General features: G+C 44.2%; 1 protein-coding gene and 1 pseudogene across 8 annotated transcripts in view; both read right to left on the reverse strand.

The window, feature by feature from the left end:
• Window positions 1-25,517, reverse strand: part of LOC308333194 (actin-binding LIM protein 1-like) — a 40,939-nt gene extending 15,422 nt beyond the window's left edge. For 4 of the 7 annotated variants that reach the window (XM_080789413.1, XM_080789414.1, XM_080789410.1 and 1 more), the window contains exons 1-9: window positions 25,417-25,517; window positions 18,134-18,271; window positions 14,795-14,978; window positions 14,333-14,442; window positions 11,538-11,664; window positions 11,349-11,442; window positions 5,917-6,004; window positions 5,453-5,511; window positions 5,060-5,125 (exon numbers count right to left, since the gene is read on the reverse strand). In XM_080789413.1, the coding sequence (XP_080645539.1) occupies window positions 5,060-5,125; window positions 5,453-5,511; window positions 5,917-6,004; window positions 11,349-11,442; window positions 11,538-11,664; window positions 14,333-14,442; window positions 14,795-14,978; window positions 18,134-18,271; window positions 25,417-25,495 (945 nt within the window). In that variant the 5' untranslated portion in view covers window positions 25,496-25,517. Of the gene's footprint in view, window positions 1-5,059; window positions 5,126-5,452; window positions 5,512-5,916; window positions 6,005-11,348; window positions 11,443-11,537; window positions 11,665-14,332; window positions 14,443-14,794; window positions 14,979-18,133; window positions 18,272-19,115; window positions 19,206-23,521; window positions 23,597-25,416 lie in introns of those variants that run through there. The other 3 variants (XM_080789415.1, XM_080789411.1, XM_080789412.1) reach the window with 3 other exon arrangements.
• LOC308333066 (uridine phosphorylase 1-like) lies at window positions 9,590-10,480 on the reverse strand (annotated as a pseudogene). Its single transcript has one exon. The product of its transcript is annotated as a uridine phosphorylase 1-like (transcript).
• Window positions 25,518-26,051: the final 534 nt, after the last annotated feature.

Consider the following 26,051-nt stretch of genomic DNA (forward strand, 5'->3'; position numbering starts at 1 on the left):
AAACAGAGAGACAGTGCTGCACTGTTGCCTGCTAATGTGAGAGAGAGAGAGAGAGAGAGAGAGAGAGAGAGAGAGAGGAGGGGGGGAGAGAGAGAGAGAGAGAGGGGACTTGCACCACTCGGTTCACACGGGTGTGATTTTTTTCTATCTGCATCATTACCACTTGACAACAGTTTCAACTAGTCTAGATTTTCTTCCTGTATATCCTGAAACAAAGTCAGGAGGAAGAGTTGGCAAAGCAAGACTATCATGCTAGGGACAGCCAAGTCCTGGTTTAATGAAAGGACACAATCACATACATCCTGTCATGCAGCACATTCCGTTACTTGAAATGTCACTTGCTGTCAAAAGACAGTTGTCTACTGACATTTCCAATAATGATTGCTGAACTATGCTGAGGGTCTTTCTTTCACAGTTTGCCAGATGTGAACAAAACGGAGGGTTACACTCTCTGTAACCCAGGTTCTCTGAGTGGAGAGACTGGCTCTCCACTACATATTGTTCAATATGTACGGGAACTGACCCCACAGGGCAGTGTTCATGGATATCTCTTTAAGACACATCATCTATGGTGGCCCTGCCCAGATGCCAATCAGCGGGCTATTTAAGCCCCATCTGTGCAGTGCCACTTCGATTAATTCTTGATTGACACGAATTTCGGAGCGGCTCTTTTGTGGAGAGCCAGTCTCTCCACTCAGAGAACCTGGGTTACAGAGAGTGTAACCCTCCGTTCTCTATCGTGTTCGAGACTGGTTCTCCACTACATATTGTTCAATATGTACGGGAACTCTATAAGACACACCGCGAGGAAATAAGCAGACCAGCTGCCCCCGCGGCAGCCCGAGGCAGTTAAACCTGAATTCCATCCGAGCCTATAAGTGGTGAGCGCCATGAGTCACAGGCGCTTGCCAAAATGCTCCAAAACTTCAGTATTCATACCAAGTAAGTAATACTCGTGGCCTAGGCGCAAGACGCCACCTAGGCTCCGCTGGCCCAGCACGATGCTAGGCCAGTGACCACCGGGGTGAAGGGCTGCTCAAGCCAGCCCGTCAGATGCCCGGCCGACCTGACCGGTCAAGGTGGCGGTGACCCTACCGCTGAGTAGCACGCAGGAGCGACTCCCACAGGGGGAGCGGGTGCCACCACGTTCCATCGGTAGGACAGGGTGAATGTAGACAGTCGCCCATGTCACTGCTGTGTAGATCTCTGTCAGAGATACACCATTCTACAGCAACCAGGGGGCTGTCGTCCCATGGGCAGAGTGTCCCCGCCTTCCAGGCGACACTGGCACTCCTGCCTGCTTGTCCCTGTTGGATCACCCCTGTGATCCGGTGGGACAGTCCAGCCTTCGACCATGGTCTACCCGAGCATGCACTCTCTGATCAGGCCGTATGGTATTATTATTATTATAGTGCAGGGATTGGTGCCAGCACCACCTAACCATTGCCATGTAGGAAGTGGCAGCCTCCTTCATGCACTGATAGGGACATTCTTGTGGCTGACACTGCTAACAACAAGAATGCTGTCCTGCGAGAAGCCACCCAAGTGTCCACGCTTAATTGGCTCATGCCGCAAGGCAGACAGTACCACCTCCCGTGGGGGGGCTGCCGACCTAATGTGCGAGCACCCGGTGCACCGTGGTCTCCCTCAGCCCTAAGGGGCGGAGGCACCAGCTGGCTCACTGCCAAGAGATGCCAGCCAGCAAACTAGTGCTGTGGGATCCAACAAACGGGCACCGGTCACGAGGACGTCCCACGCCAACATCCGTGGATGTACTCAAGAACGACGCAGGAGCGCAAAGTACCAACAAACTGGCCAGATGGAGAACCAGGATCACCGGAAACGACAAAGGAGGGCTCGTCTGAGGACGACCTCGAGAGAGATACAACCCATGACATGGTGGAACCTACTCAGGGGTCCACCTGACTTGACCGCCACTGTCTCGAGAGACAGCATGTGGGGGCTGGGTACCCTGAACTGTCAGGTCTGAGGAGTGGGCTCGGTGTGCTGAGCACCTCTAGCCATACCCCGCCGGTTGGCCCTGGAATTGTTTGTTTACGCTCTCTGCCGTGTGGTCTGGCCAGACCGCGGCGGCAACGATCAGCGACTGTAGATGGCCTCAGAGTACGCCGACTAGGTCAGCTCCTCTGGGTTCTACCCCGCTACCCGCCGCAACGGTTTACAGCCGCGATGATCAACCAGGAGGTTCACCGACGAGGTCGGTTTCGCTCGGGGTCTCACAGCGCTTCTGCAGCCAGGGAACCCAGGCTCCACCAACGAGGTCGGCTTCGCACTTGGGACCCTTTGGCCGCACCGAGCGCCGTCTCAAGGTTTCCCCCGACGAGCAGGTTTCACCAGGGAGCGGACGCACGGACCGAACGCCGTCTCAAGGTTTCCCCCGACGAGCAGGTTTCACCAGGGAGCGGACGCACGGACAAGACTGAGGCTTCCTCCGCGAGGCAGATTCGGCACTCAGTCTTGTTGCTGTTGTTGTTGGCTAGCTGTGCCTAGATAGCCATGACTTCGTGACTTCTCTGGATGAGAAGAGCTTTCTCTGTGGTTTCAGACCGGTAACCGGATTCTACCTCGCAGAGTCACACCTAGGTGCATAAACGGCTCGCCGTGACACATTGTACACTGTATCGTGTGCTCTGCCCGACAGCCACAGCACGCTCGGCTGTGTCACCGAGCCCGGCTCCACCGTGAAACTACACCACGGACGCATGAGCTGACCTCGTCAGCAATACGCCCTGGCCTATAGTGTGATAATGGCTGAGATTCAGGCATACTTCCTGGCAGACCCAGCATGTCATGTCTATGTTACCAAACGTCGGACAGACACAGCATGTCCTGTCTGTGACAGAACTACACCACTGTCGCGTGAGCTGACGCCCCGCCAGAAATACGACAGTATAGTGCGCTATGATGACTGCCCAACATAAAGGGAAACATTCGACTGACCCAGCACGTTCTGTTTGTGTCACTGAACCCAGATCCACAATACCGAACTACATCACCGGGGTGTAAGCCACAATGCTGCATAAACGAATCAAGGCAACATGGTACCCTAAGACATCCCCATGACGCGGATTCTCAGTGTGCTCTCTCTTTGTTAGGACAGAGTCCCCAAATCAATGTCCACAGTTTGTTTTGTGTCACCAGCAGAGTTATGGACCTCTGGAAGAGGTTGTACATAAACTGCTCGGCCGCTCTGAGGTGCTCTAGCACAAAACAATCTGACATTAAGCACACTGGAGGCTTCCAAACTTTTGTATATCATACCAGTAGGCCTACAAGTCCACATGCATAGTGTGTTGTTGTAGCCATTATCATACTTATAATAATAACAATAATAATGAATTTCATTTTTATAGCGCTTTTCCAAGTGCTCAAAGCGCTTTACAATGGTTCATTCATTCATACATATATATATATGCCTGTACTGTATTGTACAGACTGTACAATACATTGGTAGTGTATCAGCTTGCGTGATACACATACCTGTATGCTTGTATTGATACACACAGGTATATATATATAAGCATATAAGTATATATTAACCAGAACCAATTGTGACAGAGTAAGCGATTTAATTGCAGCGCCTAACACGGTGGGTCATCTGGAGTTTTTGTCTCCTGATCTTTGAGCCACACCGCCCTCTTGTGAACCGTGAGGCACAGTGCAGTCTGGGCAGCCGTCCCTGACGAGCATACCTCCTACACTATGACGCTCACGTCAACCTGTCAATGAGGAAGTTGGAACACGCTGGAATTGTTTGTTTACACTCTCTGCCGTGTGGTCTGGCCGGACCGGACCGCGGCGGCAACGATCAGCGAACGTAGATGGCCTCAGTGTACGCCGACTAGGTCAGCTCCTCTGGGTTCTACCCCGCTACCCGCCGCCACGGTGTACAGCCGCGATGATCAACCAGGAGGTTCACCGACGAGGTCGGTTTCGCTCGGGGTCTCACAGCGCTTCTGCAGCCAGGGAACCCAGGCTCCACCAACGTGGTTGGCTTCACGCTTGGACCCTTTGGCCACACCGAACGCCGACCCAAGGTTTCCCCCAACGAGCAGGTTTCACCAAGGGTTGGACGCACGGACCGAACGCCGTCTCCAAGGTTTCCCCCAACGAGCAGGTTTCACCAAGGAGCGGTCGCACGGACAAACTGAGGCTTCCTCCGCAAGACAGATTCGGCACTCAGCTTGTTGCTGTTGTTGTCGTTGTTGTTGTGCAGCTACGCGGCGCCCAGAGAGGAGTCGTCAGGACGACCGGCTCTCTTCTTACCTAGGTAAGTGGACTGTGTGCCACGCAGCGTCATGTTCTAAATATATATATTTATATATATATATGTTGTTTAATAGTGTCAAAACTGCTGAGATACACGAAACGTCTGCTCTCGTGGAAATCAAAAAATCGAAGTGGCACTGCACAGATGGGGCTTAAATAGCCCGCTGATTGGCATCTGGGCAGGGCCACCATAGATGATGTGTCTTAAAGAGATATCCATGAACACTGCCCTGTGGGGTCAGTTCCCGTACATATTGAACAATATGTAGTGGAGAGCCAGTCTCGAACACGATAGAGAACTCCATGTACCACTAATTGAAAACAAACTGATGATACAACTCAGAAATAGACATTCTCTCAACAGAACAACAGCGTCAATTAAAAACAAGAAACACAGACTAGAAACAAACACAATGTGTTTTCTACAAAACCACAGCGTGACCAATGATGCCATGATGGTGAGCTAGACATGTGTTTACACGGTAAAATATGCTGTACATTACTGTTTAGGAAGGAACAACACCAAACAAAGCACTTTTAACCATGCCACCTGGCTATGTTTTCCTTTACTGCGTCATGTGTAGTGATTGTTAGTAGGGTGGTTTGTGTGACAGCACAGCAACCAATGAGAGAGAGCTGAAGATATCGACTGGTTTGATTATAAGAGAACTCAAAGTGTTCTTATGTTGCTTTCAAGCAAGTAAAATAAGCTCAAGCAATGACCGTACAGCCTGTTCACTCTGGAAGCAAAGCTCAGGCCTTCTCAGACCTGTAGTTCAGATGGGGGGTAAAAGAAATCAAGGACGGGTGTTTTGGATCTGTTGGACTGGGGCATCTAGAAGAGGAGAAATGTGTACAAACATGACATTTGCTAATGTTTAATGTACTTATGGACAACATGTTCAGATCAGTACTATAATGTAAACATGGAAATGGTTAGATGGGAACCTTTCAATAAATATGCATTGTCTTTGATAATAAGTTGGTCAGTCATTATTAGAGATATTTATATTACTAATATTAGAAATGATTGTCCTCCCATGCAATAATACCAATATATCATATTATTTAACACACAAAAACTAAAATATGAAAGTAGTAGTACAAATGCATTCATTGTTCATACGTTTTATGTCAACAAGGTTGACTGAAGCTAGCTCACCCTGTATCGCTCTTCAGTTCTGCTGTTGCTTCTACAGTCTGGATGCCACACTGTGGATCCTGTAGACAGAGGGAGAGTTAGACAACATACAAATATAGCCTGAAAACATAAATGGCTGTGGGATAACATATTAGTCAAACAGTGAAAACTCGTTTCTCTTTCCAAAGAATGAATCAACAAATGTTTAATCCACCAAGCCCCTCAGGGTGACACCACTCGGAGGACAGAGTTTACATAACAGTGTGTTGAGAAGTATTTAGTCAAAATTCTATGAAGACAGTATGCTTTCATCTTCTGAAGCATGAATAGGACCTCCTGTCTACAGACCTTTTGAAACGTGACCTCTGTAACAAACTTCAACCAAGAAGCAGTCAAGTCAGCCAAGGCAAAGACACAACTCAGTTCCAGAGAGATAAAGCTTGTTATTCCAGTGTCAAATAAGACCTCACACTCTTCACACCCACCTTGCAAGAACATTTCCTCTCCTTCTCTGAATGCGTTTTTGCATCTGCTGCATCTTGCACAACTTGGGTGATAGTGTCTGTCTCCTGCCTGCAGATGATAGTACAAATAAAACAGTCCTCTGATGAGTGCATGGATGACATTACATGTGTAAATTCACATAACGGCCAGAAATAGATGAGGAAATGTGTAAACAGTCTTTGAAAGGTCTGCACTGATTCCGCGTACATCTCTTTACAAATTGGCACATTGCATAGAATCTGAGCCCAGAACTCCGGAATTTAATTGCAAAACTATATAATGATTAATGAGGGATCTTGGGAGTGAAATGAGTTGTCTAAATCGTGGACAAAACCACCTCAACACCCACATCCACCCAACAGCACCCCAGAAACTCCTCCAACAGAGAGGATAGATATTAAGAGAGATTTCGGGTGTATCTACAAAAGTCATATTGCCAGTGTCTGATGCAATGCTTGAGAAACGCATGACTTCACCCAGATGTGACCCTACGTCACCCCTTGTTCGTCATGTTGCCGTGGTAATGTACAACAAGACATTTCCTCTGGTAAACAAACCGTTCAGGAAAGAGATTCCTCCCTCAATTTGGGTATATTTCATGAGCTATATTACTCAGTAATGAGTAGCAGTAATGATTACTGCAACAGATTTATGTCACAATGTTTCATTTCATGTTTAACGTTAATTTAAGACAGGCTGTGACAGTCTACGTAAAAATTCAACAGACTTCAATATACAGTAGCTCCACACCGCTCATTAAGTGCAGTGCCAGAAGAAAACGGAAACAGTTATCTTTGTTAAAAGCAATAAATATCCTTAACCTCAGACAGAGTATGCATCAACTGTGTCACCACATCTTCAATGAACACTGCTGTTGCCTGTTTAACATATACCAAAAGTAATACTGTCATACCAAAAGCACTCTAGAAAGTAGAAAAAAATATTAAACCATGCAATATTTCATACAATCTGTAAAAAGAAAATAATAATCCTACCTCCAACAAGCAGCTTGTGTGTTCGACTAGAGTATGTCCATTTCCAGAATGCCTCTTTCTCCAAAATAAGAATCTATTTCCCACAACCACTCCCCTTTTTGGCCTGTACTGTACCTTTCCTCTCCCCCTCTATACAGTATATAACTTTCTGATTCTAAAGAGCTGCAGACCTCTAAATCAGACTACCATAGCACTTCTGAGTCTGTCAACAGATGCGTTCAGTATCAATGTCAAGGGGGAGGAGATCAATTGAGTCTCTTGTTAGATGTCCAACATGCTGCCATAATATCGGATATGTATAAAAATGTCTGAATGCTACGCATGCTTGTGGTTGAGAATATGTAAAAGGGCAAACAGTCCATCTCCCAATGGACTATCGATGCCAGATGTTTTCAGACACAAGGAATGGAGGGGCTTGGCGACATGACAGCATCTAGGCCCACCCCTCCTCTGAAACAACATCCACCAGTATTTAGTAATGTGTACAACATGCTGGCTTCATTTTAAAATACCAAGGTCTGCTGGTCATTTCCATCAGTCATTGCATTTAGTCAATTATATGGGTTAAGCCACACGTCCAGAGGAAGCTATGGAATATTCAGAATATTCAGTTTATTTAACCAGGAAAGTCAAAATTAGATATAATTTCTTCTTCAATGGAGACCTGCCCAAGAAAGGCAGAACCGCATTTTAAAGTTACATAAACACACATGAAAACACAACACATTAAAATACTCCATAAAAATGCAGCTCTGTCATCGTTTGTTTTAAAGGAATGTAATCATTTAACACATGATGTTCTTTATATTTTATAAACAGTGGTAAACTCAGACTGTTTGAGAGGTACCAGGTGCTTGAGGTGGGGCACCAGCATGCAGACAATTGTGTGGATTTATGATGAAACCGTTCCAAACCCTGGTCAAAGATTCAAATTGTTATCTCAGCCAGGCCGGAAGGGCAGGGGTCGGGGATGATGTTTTCTCCCCTGTCCATCCGTGTGTCTGTGAGAAGCTAATCTCAGACACAGCTGCACAGAATGGCGTAAAACGTTGCCAAGGATTAACCTCGATTCCAATTGTTCTAATCAGCCTCATGGTGGTCAGGTGGTGCAACGGTGTCGTACAAGGAAGAGAGAAAATAGATTAACTAGTTGCCACATTGGCCGACAAGGCGGCAGAGTGCAGTGTTAGTGTTAGCACTGTTGCTTAACAGCCTGTGGGCCTCCAGGCCGTGTCACTACGGTGAGGTCAGCCTGTGGGCCTCCAGGCTGTGTCACTACGGTGTGGTCAGAGCCTGTGGGCCTCCAGGCTGTGTCACTACGGTGTGGTCAGAGCCTGTGGGCCTCCAGGCTGTGTCACTACGGTGAGGTCAGCCTGTGGGCCTCCAGGCTGTGTCACTACGGTGTGGTCAGAGCCTGTGGGCCTCCAGGCTGTGTCACTACGGTGTGGTCAGAGCCTGTGGGCCTCCAGGCTGTGTCACTACGGTGAGGTCAGCCTGTGGGCCTCCAGGCCGTGTCACTACGGTGAGGTCAGCCTGTGGGCCTCCAGGCCGTGTCACTACGGTGAGGTCAGCCTGTGGGCCTCCAGGCTGTGTCACTACGGTGTGGTCAGAGCCTGTGGGCCTCCAGGCTGTGTCACTACGGTGAGGTCAGCCTGTGGGCCTCCAGGCCGTGTCACTACGGTGAGGTCAGCCTGTGGGCCTCCAGGCTGTGTCACTACGGTGTGGTCAGAGCCTGTGGGCCTCCAGGCCGTGTCACTACGGTGAGGTCAGCCTGTGGGCCTCCAGGCTGTGTCACTACGGTGAGGTCAGCCTGTGGGCCTCCAGGCTGTGTCACTACGGTGAGGTCAGCCTGTGGGCCTCCAGGCCGTGTCACTACGGTGTGGTCAGAGCCTGTGGGCCTCCAGGCCGTGTCACTACGGTGTGGTCAGAGCCTGTGGGCCTCCAGGCCGTGTCACTACGGTGTGGTCAGAGCCTGTGGGCCTCCAGGCCGTGTCACTACGGTGTGGTCAGAGCCTGTGGGCCTCCAGGCCGTGTCACTACGGTGAGGTCAGAGCCTGTGGGCCTCCAGGCTGTGTCACTACGGTGAGGTCAGAGCCTGTGGGCCTCCAGGCCGTGTCACTACGGTGAGGTCAGCCTGTGGGCCTCCAGGCTGTGTCACTACGGTGAGGTCAGCCTGTGGGCCTCCAGGCCGTGTCACTACGGTGAGGTCAGCCTGTGGGCCTCCAGGCTGTGTCACTACGGTGTGGTCAGAGCCTGTGGGCCTCCAGGCTGTGTCACTACGGTGAGGTCAGCCTGTGGGCCTCCAGGCTGTGTCACTACGGTGTGGTCAGAGCCTGTGGGCCTCCAGGCCGTGTCACTACGGTGTGGTCAGCCTGTGGGCCTCCAGGCCGTGTTACTGAGATGAGATGAGATGAGATGAGATATACTTTATTAATCCCCGAGGGGAAATTGAAGTGTAAAAGAATATAATCTCTCTCTGCCTGCCTTTTCTTCATCTGATGCCTGTTTGTTTTTAAGAACTCCATTCCTCTGGGTTTGTTAGTTTAAGTGGTGTTTAATTTACTACAAGCGCCCCTCACTTCACAAGGGTGTGATTTTTCCACTGGATGTTTGCATTGGATAACATCAATATTATCAATGTCCCGAATCTGTCTTGAGATTATGGTTTGCCAGACACACTCAGCTGCTTCTTGATGAGGTGACCGACCAGGATCTGAGGACGTTGCATATAGTTGTGGAGAACCTCGTTAGAGCTGTGCCTGTTCACCTGGTCTCCCTTTGTTTAGACGATCCAATATCGTCACACAGACCACAGCTGCTCGTAGACCACTCAGTTCGCACATGGCAGCAAAGACGGTAGACTCCATCTCAATGTTGCGGACTCCGGCCTCTGAGGCTTTGGCCAAGTACTCTTGTTTGTCCGTGTCCGTGTAGAAACAGAACGCGCCATCCAAACGGGCTTGGCCTTCGTAGAAGTCCATGGCACACATGGTGTTTCCAATGACCGTGTCAAACTGGTTCATCTCCTCACCGCACCGGAGGAGCTCTTCAGCCAGGCCATGGTCCAGATTGGTGCTACGGACCACCGTCTTCCCCAGGATCACCTGCTCGAACTTGGGCATGAATTGGGCATCCACAGCCTGCTTGGTGACCACAACAGTGCCGGGCTCAAGACCTATTCCGCCTGAGGTTCCAATGCGTATGACTGTAACATCTGTGCAACGTGCATGATGAAGGAGCTTTATAAGCTCATGGAGCATTATGGAAGTGGATGGGACGCCTATTCCATGGCTGACTGAAAGTACAGGGCCAACTTTATACATGGCATAGCGGTCGGTCCCTTCACAACCGAGCACACCAGCAATGTACTCGTTGAATTCCTTCATCCTCAGAGGACTTCCCGCAACACACACAAATCGCCAAACATAGCTGGTAAGTTGTGAGAGGAGGTTCCAAGATTGAAGTGGTAAAGTACGTCATCTTTCATGGTGTCCAGGTGTGGGTTGCTTAAATGAACCAAAGACGCTTTACGCTTATCATTTGACGCCATTTTACTTGGCCTAATTTATGTTTTCCATGGGTCTGTCCAAATATATGGGGATCTCCGTATGCTGATGTCAGAGAGTCTGACCATGCAGTGGGCGGACCTCTCTGACATCACATACATCAGGCGGCACACACCAGAGAATGTGCGCGTGACGCACACGAGCTACACTCTGCACTGCGCACAACTCAATTTGTTGCCATGGCATCAGCAAACAAATCAGTCAGTTCCATATAGGGGCACAAAGGGGTAATGTCCAATATACTGATGACATCATGGATCTCCATATATGGGCATAAAAGGGACAAGGACTGACACATACAGAGATCTCCTTATATGATCAACATGCCCATATATAGGCATATACAGTACTGATGACATCAGGGATCTCCATATATGGGCATAAAATGACATGGGAAAAAGGGACAAGGACTGATAGATAGATAGGCCTACAGAAATCTCCACATATGAGTAAAGATACTTGTACATGGTAACAATACTAAAGCAGGAATGAAAATGAGGTAGAATCATGCTGCCACAAAACCGTTTAAAAAAACGGTTATTCTTTTCCTTTCTTTTCTTTTAACATCGTGTGGCACAGAGTCCATCAGTGTGTTTGACCAAGCTTCAAACTGGGTAGAATCCAGAAGTGATATCCACAAGTTGAAGAAAGTCACACAATAATTACAACATAAAACAATACTGGTAAGGAATGGTAATTAAGGGGCTGGGGTATGCATATTTTAGAAAACCAAAACCATGCATTTCAGGTATCAATTCAGATATAGGCCTGGAATTTCTGAACTGAACTCTTCAACTTTGACATTCACATTATGTTTAATTAGGTTTAAGGCAGCTGGAAACATGTCTTTACCTCTAGGACTTTCCCTGTGATAAAGTGCTGGCATGCATCACATTGTACTCCAAAGTGGATCTGGTAGTCTCTCTCGCAGTAAGGCACACCATCTCTGAGGGAGCACAGGGATTTACAGAGTAATGTCACAAGATGTCCTTACAACAGTATATACCATATGAAGGGGCTGTGAATAGAATAGAAACTCACTTGCTGATGTATTCTCCACTCAGCTCTTTGCCACAGACTTTGCACTTGAAGCAGCCCAGGTGCCACTGTCCATCCAGGGCTAATAGGGCCTGGCCATTCTTGATGTCTCTACCACAACCTGCACAGTCTAGAAAAGTCCAGAAAAAGGAGGAAAAGGAAATTGGATAAAAAACAATAAATACACTAATACCAGTAAGACGCGCAAACGCGGGAAGCGAACGCAGCTCGTACATATTTAAGTTAAGTTATTTTTAAGTTAAGTTTTTAACTCAGCCATAACCATATAAGGAGTCCCCAAAGCAGCTCCATATATGGGCACAAGTTGGACCACACCATCACACTCATGTCACCATGACTCAGCCATAACCATATAAGGAGTCCCCAAAGCAGCTCCATATATGGGCACAAAAGCGTTACACACGGACAGACAGACAGACAGACATGATCTGCTAGGTCTCATAGTAAGTGCTCACTGCATTCGCAAATACTGCGTTCGCAAATACTGCGTTCGCTTCCCGCGTTTGCGCGTCTTACTGGTAATATATACATACACCAATACTCAACTGGAACATGTTGTTTAACGACTTTAAACCTGGGGCCTCTATTTTGGCAATGTCATTATTGTAGGCAAGAACTTTCAAACTTTTCTGCGTTATTAAATTAAACTTAAAAGTACGGAAAATAGACCATCTATACAATGTCCCGCAACTGTGAGCTGGTTATAGGCTATTTTCATCTACCACTGCAGTCAGACTAAATCTACACAAGTTAAAAAGGAACCATGCATTTGCTTCTGTGTCCATAACAAAATAATCTATTTAAATTCTTTCACGTTTATTTGTAATAAAAAATATATTTTATTCAAAAACGAAACCATTCGAATAATGGTAGCAGCCTAAATTCCTTATATAGCCTTTACCAGTAGATGGCATTCCAAGTCTAATACTTTGACTTTCTAGTAGAGTTAATAACTGAGTATTCAGCATTGTGGTTTAAGGACTACAAAAGGTGTATAGTTTAATATGTGCCCATAATTATAGACTGATACGTAATTATATACTACTGAATTCTACCAAATGGTAATAGGAAGATTATCTTAAACCAGATCATAAAGAACTGCAGTAAAAACTGCAGGAAATCTCAGCATTTCAAAACCAAAGACTTATCGGAGTCTTTTATCTGATAATCACTTCCCCTTCTGATTGAGCATTTCTACTGAGGCATGCTACAAAGAGCCCATTGAGCTCAACAAGAATGTGCTTGTGTGTGTGTGTGTGTGTGTGTGTGTGTGTGTGTGTGTGTGTGTGTGTGTGTGTGTGTGTGTGTGTGTGTGTGTGTGTGTGTGTGTGTGTGTGCGCGCGCATGTGCGCGTGTCGTGCGTGTGTTGCGTAGTTAGTATCTCTGTGGTTGGGGCGATAATATGAGAGCATCTCTCAGCCTGTTTGTTCAACGCATTTCGACAGAAACCGCAATTTAAAATAGCTAATCTACATGCTCCAAAATTTACATTACAGATTTACATTTTCATTTACATTTTCGAACGATGGAGCTTAAATTAGGCATCAAGAGTGGACTTTATTTCATTGCTTGCCAATTAATCCAACCTTTATAACAAATGGGATTCTGTTAGTTAATTAAAATAAATTAAGAGCCTCACTATCTCATAAAAGTGTTTATACGTCTGTCCCCCAGTTCCATTCCTAGGTGATATGTACAGTTCAGTTACTATCTGACAGCTGTTGCTGGAGACATTTCCTATTCTTGGGTTACTCTGTCATTTGTGTCTTGGCTACCTCTGTTATGGTTTCCTGCACAGCTTCCAAAAGCCAACACACAAAACACCAAAACCTATTATTTCCAAAGCTTAGAGAAATATTTGTAGGTCCTTTCGTGTCGCATGGTTTTGCTATTATCATTAATATTGCCTTGTAATTTTAAATGATTGCTAGAGAGAGACCCTCTTGGGCCATTAGTTTTGTAAAACGTCTGGGTTTCCAAGGCTATTAGTTTTGTGACTGAGAACTTGCATAATCCCTACCATAATAATATCAAGGTAAAGTGTACGGGCAGAGTCAGTAACTCTCATTGACCAACAGGGATCAATGGAGACTTACCTGATTTATGAGGTAACAGATTTATGTTGACCTGGAACTGTTTTTTTACCTGTAGCAGGTAAACCTACAACAGGGATCTGTACAAGTTTACAAGATCCCTGTTGAAGTCTTTTGATGTATGATTAATTCCCTTGCACACTTATTTTTTAATCAATGCCCTGTTAACTAGCAGTGGACAAGCTCCGAAATTCAGCACAACCCTAGCACAAATGTTGCCACTGTTGCATTTGAACAAGCTAAAATTAAATCGGAATTAAACTGAAAATGATACAGACCACTTGCAATATACATACATAACACCCAACACCCGTTGAACTTGGCTTCCATTTAAAACAGCAACTGGGAATAATGACATACAGAAACATAAAACATTTCCCCCATGACTCTTAAGGAGGACAGTTATTAATCTGCGAGTCTGGTATCCGACACTGACGGTCTCTGGTTCTCAAACTTTCAGGCTGCAACCCCGCAAATTAATCAGTTTGAACTGGGCGCCCCCAAAATAATAGAGTCCAGTTGAGGCATTACATTTTGTAAGTAATGGTTTCTTTCTTTCTTTCTTTCTTTCTTTCTTTCTTTCTTTCTTTCTTTCTTTCTTTCTTTCTTTCTTTCTTTCTTTCTTTCTTTGTCTTTAAAAGTCCTTAAATTGTCACTTCACTATTGTCTGTTTGAAACACTCACTGTGTGATTTGATGTCTTTTGGGGTGGGAGACATGGTCGGTTGGACACAACAATGGCAGAGGCAGTCCTTCCCAGTGAACGTGACACGATTCCCAGCAGGAAAGGGCCGCCTGTAAGTGCAGACATAAAGACGATATTCATATTCAATATTCCATATTGTTGGCATGCACTTATGTTACGTTTGCATATGTACTGTTCTTTTTTTCCCCTATTTATAAACCTGTACAGCACTTTGGTTGACCATTGGTCGTTGTGATACGTACTATATAAATAAAGTTTGAGTTGAGTTGACGAAATTACTTTTACATCTTAGCTAGATGGAGGGACTGCTTTTTTGTGCCCTTATCTTTTTTATGTAAATTGTAAATTTCCATTTTAGGATTCAGACTTTTTTAAGAATTTAATTTAAACATACATTTTGCACACTGGACATTATTTGTGCCCACACACACATATCCTTACTTGCAGAAGGTGCATACAAAACAGGCAGGGTGATATGTCCTTCCTAAGGCTGTGACCACTTCCCCCTCCACAAACTCCCCACAGTTGGTACAGCGGGTGCCATGGAGCCTCTGGTAGTCCACTGTACACAAGTACTCTTCATTCTTCACAAAGAAGCCTCCGCGGGCCAGGTCACTTCCACACACTACAAGTACACAGAAATAATAACACATCTGACACACATTACAACACAATGTAAACTCTTCTCAGCTGTATACCTTAAATTGCTTTAAATTCTAATTACAGTGCTTGGGTGTGGTGAGTTAACATCGTTAAACCGTATCATATCATTTCAAATCCAGAATAAGTGCATATGGATCCAAAACATTGTAATACGTCTGAACCATAGAGTGTGTGAGACTGCTTTCTGTATGTGAACATCTGGATAGGAGTGAATGTACTGTGTGTGTGTGTGTGTGTGTGTGTGTGTGTGTGTGTGTGTGTGTGTGTGTGTGTGTGTGTGTGTGTGTGTGTGTGTGTGTGTGTGCGTGTGCGTGTGCGTGTGCGTGTGTGTGTGTGCGAGTGCGTGCGTGTGCATGCGGTCTGTATACAGTAATATGGCCACGTCTGAGCGTGTATTTCCAAGCATAGATTTGGAAGCACTGGTTTTTGGCAGCCACAGCTATCTCTCAGCTTGTCCAGAGTCATTTGATGGTGCTCGTTTCCGGCACCGTCCCTCTAAAAAGCCTCCTGACACAATAGAATGCACTCTGACGCCAGGGACAGACTATCGTGGTTCTATTCCTGTCTTATTGTCGGCGAATCACAACGCAGACTGTGTCTGTTAAAGCTGCTATTATTTTAAAGATTGAATAAAGCTGGCCTGTTATAAGAATAATAATGAAAACTTGTCATCTCTTGGCTTTGCTGAAGAATGCACTAAAGAAGCCATGATGTGTAAGAACACAATACAATCTATATCTAATCTTTCATTATTACATTTTTATGAACTCCATTTGCTATTGTTGTTTTATAGTTTTTGTTGCTATTGTTTTTCTCCCATTTTCTCCTCCTATTTTCAACTGAACTGGGGGATTAAGATGTTTTAGCCATGGATAATTCTTGGCATATGAAGACAATTACCGACAGGAGACTGATCAAGCCTACTGAAATCAAAAACTGTTTTGAAAACAGATTTTCTTTCATTTTCAATTTCAAATGAAAAGCTCCATGAACAGAATTGGTGGAGCAGACAAAATCATGTCATTGTAAAATGTCTGCCGGCTCCACGGTCTGTGAAAAGCCTCCATTGTGTTCTCTGAAGCCGTAAACAGCATCGCTGCGAAATTAAAGAGGTACAACACAAGGGGGCTGTCAGTGTCCATTAGCAAGGACAATTGTTTGTCTCTTCACAGCACCATAACCCTGCCTGCACTGAGGACTGTCCAACACTGAGATGTTCTCCTTGCACCAGGGTGTTTGAGGTCAGTAAAGTGTGTAAGATACTGTTCCTAGACTGACCACGATATGGACCAGAAGGTTTAGAAATGGTCTGATGATCTCAACCTTCATCAGTCATCATGTGAGTGTTGAACCCCACATGATGAACTCTACTGATTTTGGTACTGTACCCCCTGCCTTCCCTCTAGCCGCCCGTCACATTTCCACTTGCACACAAAAAGATATCTTGAAATCAAAAAGATGTGAGGATTACCATTGCCTAATAATTGCCATTAGGGCTGGGAAGGCTGCTGGCAAGGATATAAAATGTTTAAATAGAGCTGAACCTACTAGTAGTCCATATGTACCGCACATTACATGAAAAAAACATAATGTCACATTCATATTGATTGATTGAACTTTTGATTTATTTGAGTGATTATTAGGCTACTATTTGGGTGCTCTCGCTTTTGAAAGGCATGAAAAAACATGGCTGCTTGATAAACGCTAAAGCCTGAGCGACAGTTTAACACAAACCTGCTAGCGGTGTAGCCGGGGATGGATATTCAATGCTGTATTTTGAAAATTCATACCGTCGTGGCGTCGTCATACTCTATCGATTTTATTTGCACGGCCCTAATTGCCCCGTGAATCTTGCAGAGTGCTTTCATGCTGTCTGGAGGATGAACCATTTGTGTGAATCATGGACCTTTTGTCCAGACCTAGTATGTACACTGTACACATCACCTAAGAGGCAAATTGCAAGACGAACCCTACTGATCTTGGTGGCCATATGGCCTTTTCAGGGTTTTTTTCTCCCTCCCAGCAGTGGATCAGGAGTTAGAACCGCTGCCTAGGATTCAGAAGACACTCAGTTCGATCCCAGCTCCTCCAGGCTTCAAAGCCGAAGTGTCCCTGAACAAGACACTGAAGCACTTATTGGTCCCTGTGCGCCCCGTGTGGCTGTACACTGCTCCTAATAGGATGGGTCAAATGCAGAGAAGTACTTGCTGTTGTTTATATGTGATAATCCATATAATATACCATAATTTGATTATGGCACTAATACACTTAAGTTGTCTATTTTCATTTTCTTCCCCACTAGTGAGAGGGTGGGGCTCTAGGCCCTAGAGCCCCACGGTTTGTACCAACAATCACCAACATTGCGTACCCTAGTCATAGAATACGCAATGTTGGTGATGGTTGGTACAAACCGTTTTATTTCTGCATGGTTGTAAGGACCAACAGAGCCTCTAGGCACTGCTAATGGGGCTTTTAGAAGAAAAGAAAAAAAGTAGTATTAAAGGGTTAGTTCAGATTTCTGGACTTAAAGCTGCAGGAAATAATTGCCATTCATATAGTGGTTGCAAAGGTATTCATTGATTGCAGTCCCGTGGTGGGAGTTCTGGTCTGGTGTTGGTGAATATTAAGTAGTTCCAGGCATTTGGTGGGGGTCACTGGGGCCATGCATTAAAAATGAATGATTCCACAAAACTAGCGTCATTTGTAATTGACCTATTTCAAAATGACCAGAATAGCCTACTAATAGCCTAATAATATTCACCAAAACATGACCAGAACTAGCATACTAATAGCCTAATAATATTCACCAAAACAAGACCAGAACTAGCCTAATAATATTCACCAAAACAAGACCAGAACTAGCCTACTAATAGCCTACCTAATATTCACCAAAACAAGACCAGAACTCCGACCACGGGACTCAGGGAATCAATTAATATCTTTGCAACCACTTTAATGGCAAGTAATCAAAAAAATCTGAAATAACCCTTTAAGCTATTACTGCCTGCCTTGTGATTTTGTTCTTCTGGTTGGCTAAAAGGTGGGCATTATTTATATAATGAGCAAAATAAGATACATAACATACTGTAGAAGCCACACAGTATAAAGACTACTCACCCTTGCAGGTAAAACACTTTATATGGAAGTGTTGGGACTGCACTCGAAGCGCCTCTCCCTTACATGACTCCCCACATCTGTGACAAAGAATGAGACGCTTCTCTGCTGGAAGACACGGGCGGTACCCATCCTGTGCCACTGGACAAAAGGAAGTACAGTTAGTACACCATCTGTATAATATAGTCATAGACAGTAACAGGAAAGATGCGATTCCTAGCCAGTAGTGCCTTTCACCTTACCTTTCATGATTATCTGCATAGCAATTAGAAACAGTTACAATTTTACACAAGCCACCACTTGTACTGTAGGCTATACCATGTTGGAGTTCATTACAAATGTGGTGAAACTTGTTGCGGGTGCATGAGGATTGAAGAATAATGAGAAATTATCAAAACCAAAGATGGAGTTTGATCCACCGTCCACGTCCACACACATTATAGTAGCACTATCTCTCTCTCTCTCTCTCGCTCCCTGAGTCTCTCTCTCTGTGATCCATACTCGTTCTGCCTCAGCAGCTCATTACAATGATCCCACAGAGATGTGCTCCTCATTGTGTTTACATAACCGAGGTTAATGTGCAAGCCTGCTGCCTTTTTCCCCCTCTTTTTTGCATGCAAGCGTACACATACAAACATGCACGCACAACAATTATCAACAATAACACGCACAAGCACACATGCTCACACAGTGAGTGCTTTGCTATATAAATGTTCTGAGGCCTGCAGGCTGTTCAGTGGCCTCTCCTGCCAAAACGACCAACAGGTCGTAAACACGGGCAGCATATTGTGAACTCTCAGCTTCTAAATGAATTCTAACTTCACAAATCAACAGTATATAAATATTATTCATAGCTCCTTTTGTACACAGTACAAAGTGTTAACATATCCAATTGTAAAGCAGAGAGTTTACAAAAGTAACACCAACTTGACTGCTTGATAACTTTTGTATACTCTCAGAGTTAAATCAAAACTGAAGATTTTACTGTGTGTGTATGGCAGTGGTTCTCAAAGTGCGGTCCGGTCCAGGGACTCTCTGGGTTCCTTGAGGGGGTTCCAAACGGACCCTTACAGATCTGTAACAGAGTCAAGGGGTTGAAATTGTCGTATCTGGGTACCAATAATTCATACTACCGTATATCATGCATGTTCGTGAACAAATGTTACTTAGCTCTGAAGTAAATCAATCATGGCTGGTAAGGAGTCTGTCTGACTGCAGGTCTGAAAGCAATCACTCAGTCAAGTACTCTGCATTTTTCATTACTCCTTTGAAGCTTCTCTCAGGTGTGAATCAAAACACACGTAGGCACTACTAGGCAGCCATCTGCTATTCCTATGTTAAATCTCAACCCCACCCAGAATTTAACTGTTTGATGTAAACTGTATAATATGTCTCGTAAAATTCACCTCTCTGCCTGCGTGCTTTTTCATCTGATCGTCCGATGCTTTTGACAAGGTTTTTACTACAGTACAGTTTGCTATTTAGTTTGTTCTAGAGAGCTTTTTCAGTCTTATTTCTAGATTAATCAGCTATAGTTGTGTGGAAAATACACCACAAAATAAAAAAACATTGGTTGAGGATGGTTCTTTTTTTTTTGAGGGGGGCTGTCCTAACGCACCTCTCTATCTCTGTGGTGTTTATAATGGCAGGCGGTGGATGCCATCATAATCTAATCACCGCCCACTTGAAAGGCCCTGAATGTGATTAGGAGAGGAAAGAATGTGGCACACTGAAGAGCGCTCCGACCTCCTCCCCGCACGCACACACACACACACACACACACATTATGCAGTCGGTCTGTGATAAATGTTCAACCTCCCTCTCTCGCTTTCTCTCTTTCTTTCTCTCCGTCTCTCTCTGTCCCAATCCTTTGTCATTCCCTTCCCCTCGCTTCTACACCCGGATGCACCTTATCTAAGGTTATCTGCTGCAGTCTGGCTTGGACAAGGTTTGCTGGAGTCAACACCTGTTCATTAATTCCCATACATTCCTAAATGGAATCCAGAGATGTATAACAGGCGGCCAACTTGCAGTGGCCAACTAACAGTGGCCAACTTACTCAGCTGCAATAGCCATTTGTGCTGAAAATAATTGGCCTCTTACGTGGGAAGGTGTTCCCTCCGCACTGGCAAACTGCAAGTAAGATCATTTTATGAACGTGAAGTTTATTTCTTCTTGCTAAGAAAGTATTATTGGTATGTGGGCCTCTTTGTGTACCCCACCCCTTAAGAGATTTGTTGCCATGGTGACACGCAAGTACCAACAAACTAGATTAAGAGGCCTTGCATTCCTAAATGTTAAGATAAAGGTTCATTCCAGCCAGTCACACACAGTCTATGGGTTAGCTCCATCGCACTCCAGAGTTAACAGGTTTTTACTGTGCACGGCTGTGGATATCTACACAATGCCAAGCCTCATGGATGAGTGCTGTTTTGCCATTAGGGAAGTACCTTGAAAAACATGGACACAAAATCACCCCCGATGAACACAGAGAGAATCCACCCAGAATCCATTGTTGAGATGAGACATTATATGTCACTGTTAATCATGCCAGTGTGAAACAAATATTATAAACGAAAAGAAATACATAACTGATCAAAATGTACAATCTGTATTAGCTCTAGGCTACATAGAGAGACAACATCCATTTGACAACATCCATATTTTCTGGCTTCGGTAGCTTGTCCAGGAAAACCATCAATTGTGTTTTAATTATTTTATTCTTATTATTTCAACTAGCTGTATTCCCTTCATATATTGCATTGTTTTTATTGTAGTGCCTGTATATTGTACTATTACATTATTTTACATTATGTATAACAGTATAGTAGATTTTTTAGTTTAGTTTATTTTCACACGAAAACAATACATTAATTATTTTCTGTAGAAAGGAAAGGCAAAACTAGAAAGCAGGCCCCCTGATGGAGGTTTCAAACATCGGTTTCTGTCCAGTACAGCATACCAGTCCTAACACTCTGCCTTTCTTGATCTCTCCTAGAAGCAAGGCAAGGCTGCGACAGTGTTAAGTATTAGCAAAAGGTACATTTAGAAGGATGGAGAAACACGAGAGCGACAGCTAATCGTGGATACCACTATAGCTTGTAAACCCTGTGTGTGTGAGAGGTATGGGGCAGACTATAATAAGCATCTAGCCTTATTGTCGTGCAACTATGTCGCGGGCTGAAAATAGCTGATGTTTAAGACATGGATTACCTACAGGATTGTCCGTAACTTTTTTCCCCCAGTTTTATGTGATTTGATTTAATAGCAGGATAGTGTCAACTTTATTAATGCATCAACAAAACAACTAAAGACATTTATTTTGAACAAAAAACTAGTATGTGCATCGTGCAGTGGACTTGCTTACTGGAACTGCAATGAAGCGATATAAAAATGAATAGGGACTTTCAAGAAATGATGAGACTTCTTAAGAATCTGCGCTCTCTTACACAATCCTAAATTTACATTCCAGAACTTACTGATTGATTGTTTGATTGATTGATTGATTGATTGAAAATTGTATTAACAGTTTGCAGAACACAGTTCAAGGAAAGTGCAGGTCAATACAAAAACTACTAAGCGGATAAAGCACTAAGACTTGTTTACCTAATGGTCCTCCATTTTCAATTCATCAGATAATAATGTGAAGGGATGAGCCTGTTGCATTCCTCACATGATCAAAGATTGAAGACATCTCATGGTATTGTCACAGACACGCCCTTTGACCTCTGATAGTTGTGTATAGCCTTGCTATATGAGGCCTGAATTTCTCAGGTCTCGCATACTGCTCAGTTTCAGGGATTTCAGGCAACATGTGTTTGCAAACCGATAGTCCCCTAAAGGCAAACACACACTCCAATGAGTGATTCTAATCTAGTATATTACACAGCCGTACAGTGTCCCATTTGATTGGGAGTAATTCTCGTTAATTTGCTCTGCATTATTTAAACAAAGTGTTTGAGGATAATCGAGCCGTTGAGACGAATAACAGTCTAAGTCTACACTAATTATCCATAATGTATAAATGATGGATAAGGACAGCTAGGCCTTTTCGGGAAGGGGTCAGAATAAAATTTGGACTTGGACTGTTATTCGTCTCAACTGCTTCTTATCATCGACTAGAATATGATGTGCTGCTCTAGACACTCTCACATCACACTGTCCAATGACTGGCCAGCTCAGACTGCAACTCAGATACAGTTAAAAAACTAAATCACGTACTGCAAAGCCTTCCTAGTAATTAAACAACACTGTAGAAGCTTGAGATGCTTACAATTATGGAGTGTCTGAATGTCCTACCTCTCCAATCATACTTGGGTAGAGAAGATCACAGTTTAGCCACTTTAACCCTGCCATCCCTATTTTGGGATCTTTGTCATTCTAGGCAATGATTTTCTAAAAGTTTTCCCAAAAAAAAGGGGAAAAAATCATAGGTTCTCAAATATGTTTGACAGTCAAAAGAAAGAAAAGAAAATAGACTAGAGGGTTCAGGGTTTTCAAAAATAGCAGATCTATAGATCTGCTATTTTTTAAATAGGGCGTAAGTGGTTAATGCTATAGGACCTGTAAGTGAAATGTCAGGACAAATGTGGTCCCTTCTGCAATAGCTTGCATGACTACCATTACTTGTAGCACTTTGCAGCTATGTCAGTCACAGTGCTACACGTCTTACGTATTCTATTACAGGCATTGCACTCATTTCACCTCTTTCACCACTCAGCCTTCAACAATTAGCCGTACCACAATAAGACAAGTGTTCACAGCCAACTAATAGACCTTAACCACGTAACAACGTTAACAGCAAGGGCAAACATTTGTTCTACATAGACAAGACACCGCCAAGAACATACAAATCCTCAGTGTTCATTTAACTCTGAAAGTGTAAACATTGAGATTAAATCAACAATGATGATTTTACTTTTTCCAATTAATGACCTGTCTTAGGTCAATGTAAAAAATGTGCTATACAAATAAACCTGTGAAACATTGATCACAGGCAAGGTGAAAGAAACTACAATCATGTTTTTTTCTAATGTCTCAATTCATTATTTGAAAAGATAAATGCCATCAATTATCCAGGTGTCTCTTACAACTATTTCTTTGAGTCATGATTATAACATACAGTACAACAAACAAAAAAGCAAGACTTTGCAACAAAGGAACTTGACCACCATAAAACTGCATACTTTGAAACAAGTTGATTACAAATAAAATGTTAAGTTAAACACAAACTTTAACACAAACAAAGATTCAGGCACAAATACTAAGTATTAATTTAACTAAATATGGAACCGTGAGGGTCCAAACGTACAAGCACACACATCATGCACAATAACAAACCAGCAATTCTCCCAGCCATGCTGCTCAGCCCCTGAGAAAATGTGGGTATACCTTTCTCTTCCACCATGACCAGTGGCTCCTGTACGTCTGTCTTTTCTAGGGTAACTCCCACCACAGTGGATCACAACGGACTGAGCAAGGGGAAGAACACACTACGTACAGCCAGGCCAGGGGGGAGAGAGGGGGAGGGACAATATGAAGACAGAGAGAGCAAAAGAGAGGGGCAGGAGGTGAGGAAGAAACAGAAGAAGAAGGTATGCAGCAAGTGTGTGTGTGTGTGTGTGTGTGTGTGTGTGTGTGTGTGTGTGTGTGCGCGTGTGTGCGCGCGTGTGTGCGTGCGTGCGTGCGTAACAGAGATGGAATCTCACTTGCAGAAACAGTGGGAGTGCTGTGGGGGGGCGACAAGGGATATCACAGCCTCTCTTACATGTTGTGTATATGTGCCATGAAACGAACGCACGCATGCACGCACACACACAAGCGCACACACACACACACACACACACACACACACACACATGCACAGTCATGCACACACACGTACAGTACAGTGTTATGGATCCAGAGTTGCATATTGAATGATAATATGGGTTGAAGACGTATCGAGTTACATCCCTGACACAGTACTTAAGTTCCATGTAATGTATCCTGTGCATCGAATCGTAAAATTAATTATTCTTACACTTTTCATTCTTATTCTTTATTTACTGTAACTTAATTCGTTCACCTACTCCTTCATACCTTCCCTAAAATTGTGATGTGACTGTTACCCTGAAGTACATTATTTGCTGTTATTAAGAGACGGAGACGTCTTCTTTTCATCACACAGAATGACAATACTGATGACAATCCATCAGAATTGCAGCTTTTGAGGGGGCAACCCAGTGGTTAGAGAGCATACTACATGGCCTCAAATGCTTGACCGCAATTCTTTTAGTTTGATTCCCGGCCAGCCGGACCATTTGCTGCATGTCACTCTTTCTCCTACACTCTTTCTCCATACGTTTATTGACTCTCTCCACTGTACCTATGAATAAAGACTCAGAAAAGCTCCTCACTAATTCCCAGGCAGAAGGCTGGATTAGTGACATTTACACCAGCAGGTGCAGGAATAAGGCTACCAGCATCGTGAAAGATGCCACCCACACTGCACCTGGTCTGTTTGTCCCCCTCCTTTCGGGCAGGAGGCTGCATAGTATTAAGGTGAGTACCACGAGGAAAAAGATTTTTGGAAAACCTTGGCACCTAAAATATGCATTCCCCTACCCATTATGCTGGATTTTCCAGCACAAGCTGCATTTGTTTGAATGGCTTTACTATTATCTGTATACTTGCAAAAAGTAATACTAATAAGTAATAACCAATTTCTGGACAAACTGCCACTTGACACATTGAAAAAGAGTGATGTTAGTAACTAATTTTGCATTACTTTGTTTTGCTAGTGACTATTAGTGAAGATTTTGATTTACAAGTGATGGGGAGCCAGGGAGACATGCAATAGAAAGCTGGCTTGTTCTGAAACTCAATGGCTTGGGGCTGACTATTGTACAATATTGTACGATTGAATAAATTAAAATAAGTTCTAGCACTTTGAAATGGTTGACACAAGCTGACACAGTCAAAATATGCATTACATTTATCCACAGTAATACTGGTAATGGAGGGTAGGCATCATTAGGTCCTCTTCAGATGGTCTTCACCTAGCGTACTCCATGAACTAATCAATTATCTATACTAAAATAACTTTCTTCTTTCCCCCCCCCCCCCCCAAATATTGTATTTTGGACATTTTAGAACATTTTACATTGAGGTGCTCACTCTTCCTTTGTTCCCACTCTGCTTGCATCCGGTCAGACAACTGTCACTGCATTGTTTATTATGCAACAACACAACACGTGTGTAATGAGTAAAACAGGAAAGCAGGATCAGAGATAGATGATACTTACTAAACGGCATGTTGTCAGGATGCATGCTTTCACACAGGATGTAGTCATCGGGGTTGAGGAAAGGAAGTTGCTCCATCATGGCCTGCCTGGGGATGAGGTAAATAACCTGTGCCAGTTCGCCATTCTCAATGACTGACTTGCGCCTGACCGAGTTCTTCCATTTGGCCCGGTCCAAAACCACCATCTCTTCGTCGTCGCTGGGGCCACAGATCCTGCCAAGGCTGTTGATGTTGGGAAGGTTAGGCATGTTGACACCGCCGAGGCCCTGTGTCCAACAGCCGGGGCTGCATGCTGACTCCCACTTAGCGATCATCGTACATGAACTGGAAGTGGAACTGAAACTACGAAAACATAGTCTCGCGAAAAGGCAATTATTTTCCTCGAACGCCAGGTATTAAAGCTACTCTCTAAGAGCGTGACACTGATTGACTGGATGTCAAGTTGACTGTCAGGTTGTAAAGGCCTAATTCCTACTTCATTCCCTTTAAGAAGATTAAGAAAGGGGATATTTTTAGGGTTTATCTGCAGGGCAAACAGAGGGTCTGACCTGTAGGAAGTGTTTCCATACACTCCATATCAGCCTACCTTTAGCCTTCATGGCTTATCTCAGGCTCAGTGTGTCGTGTAAAAAGTAG

This window comes from Protomyctophum bolini, assembly GCF_963924005.1.
Source record: "Protomyctophum bolini genome assembly, chromosome: 18".
In the NCBI taxonomy this organism is placed as follows: Eukaryota; Metazoa; Chordata; class Actinopteri; order Myctophiformes; family Myctophidae; genus Protomyctophum; species Protomyctophum bolini.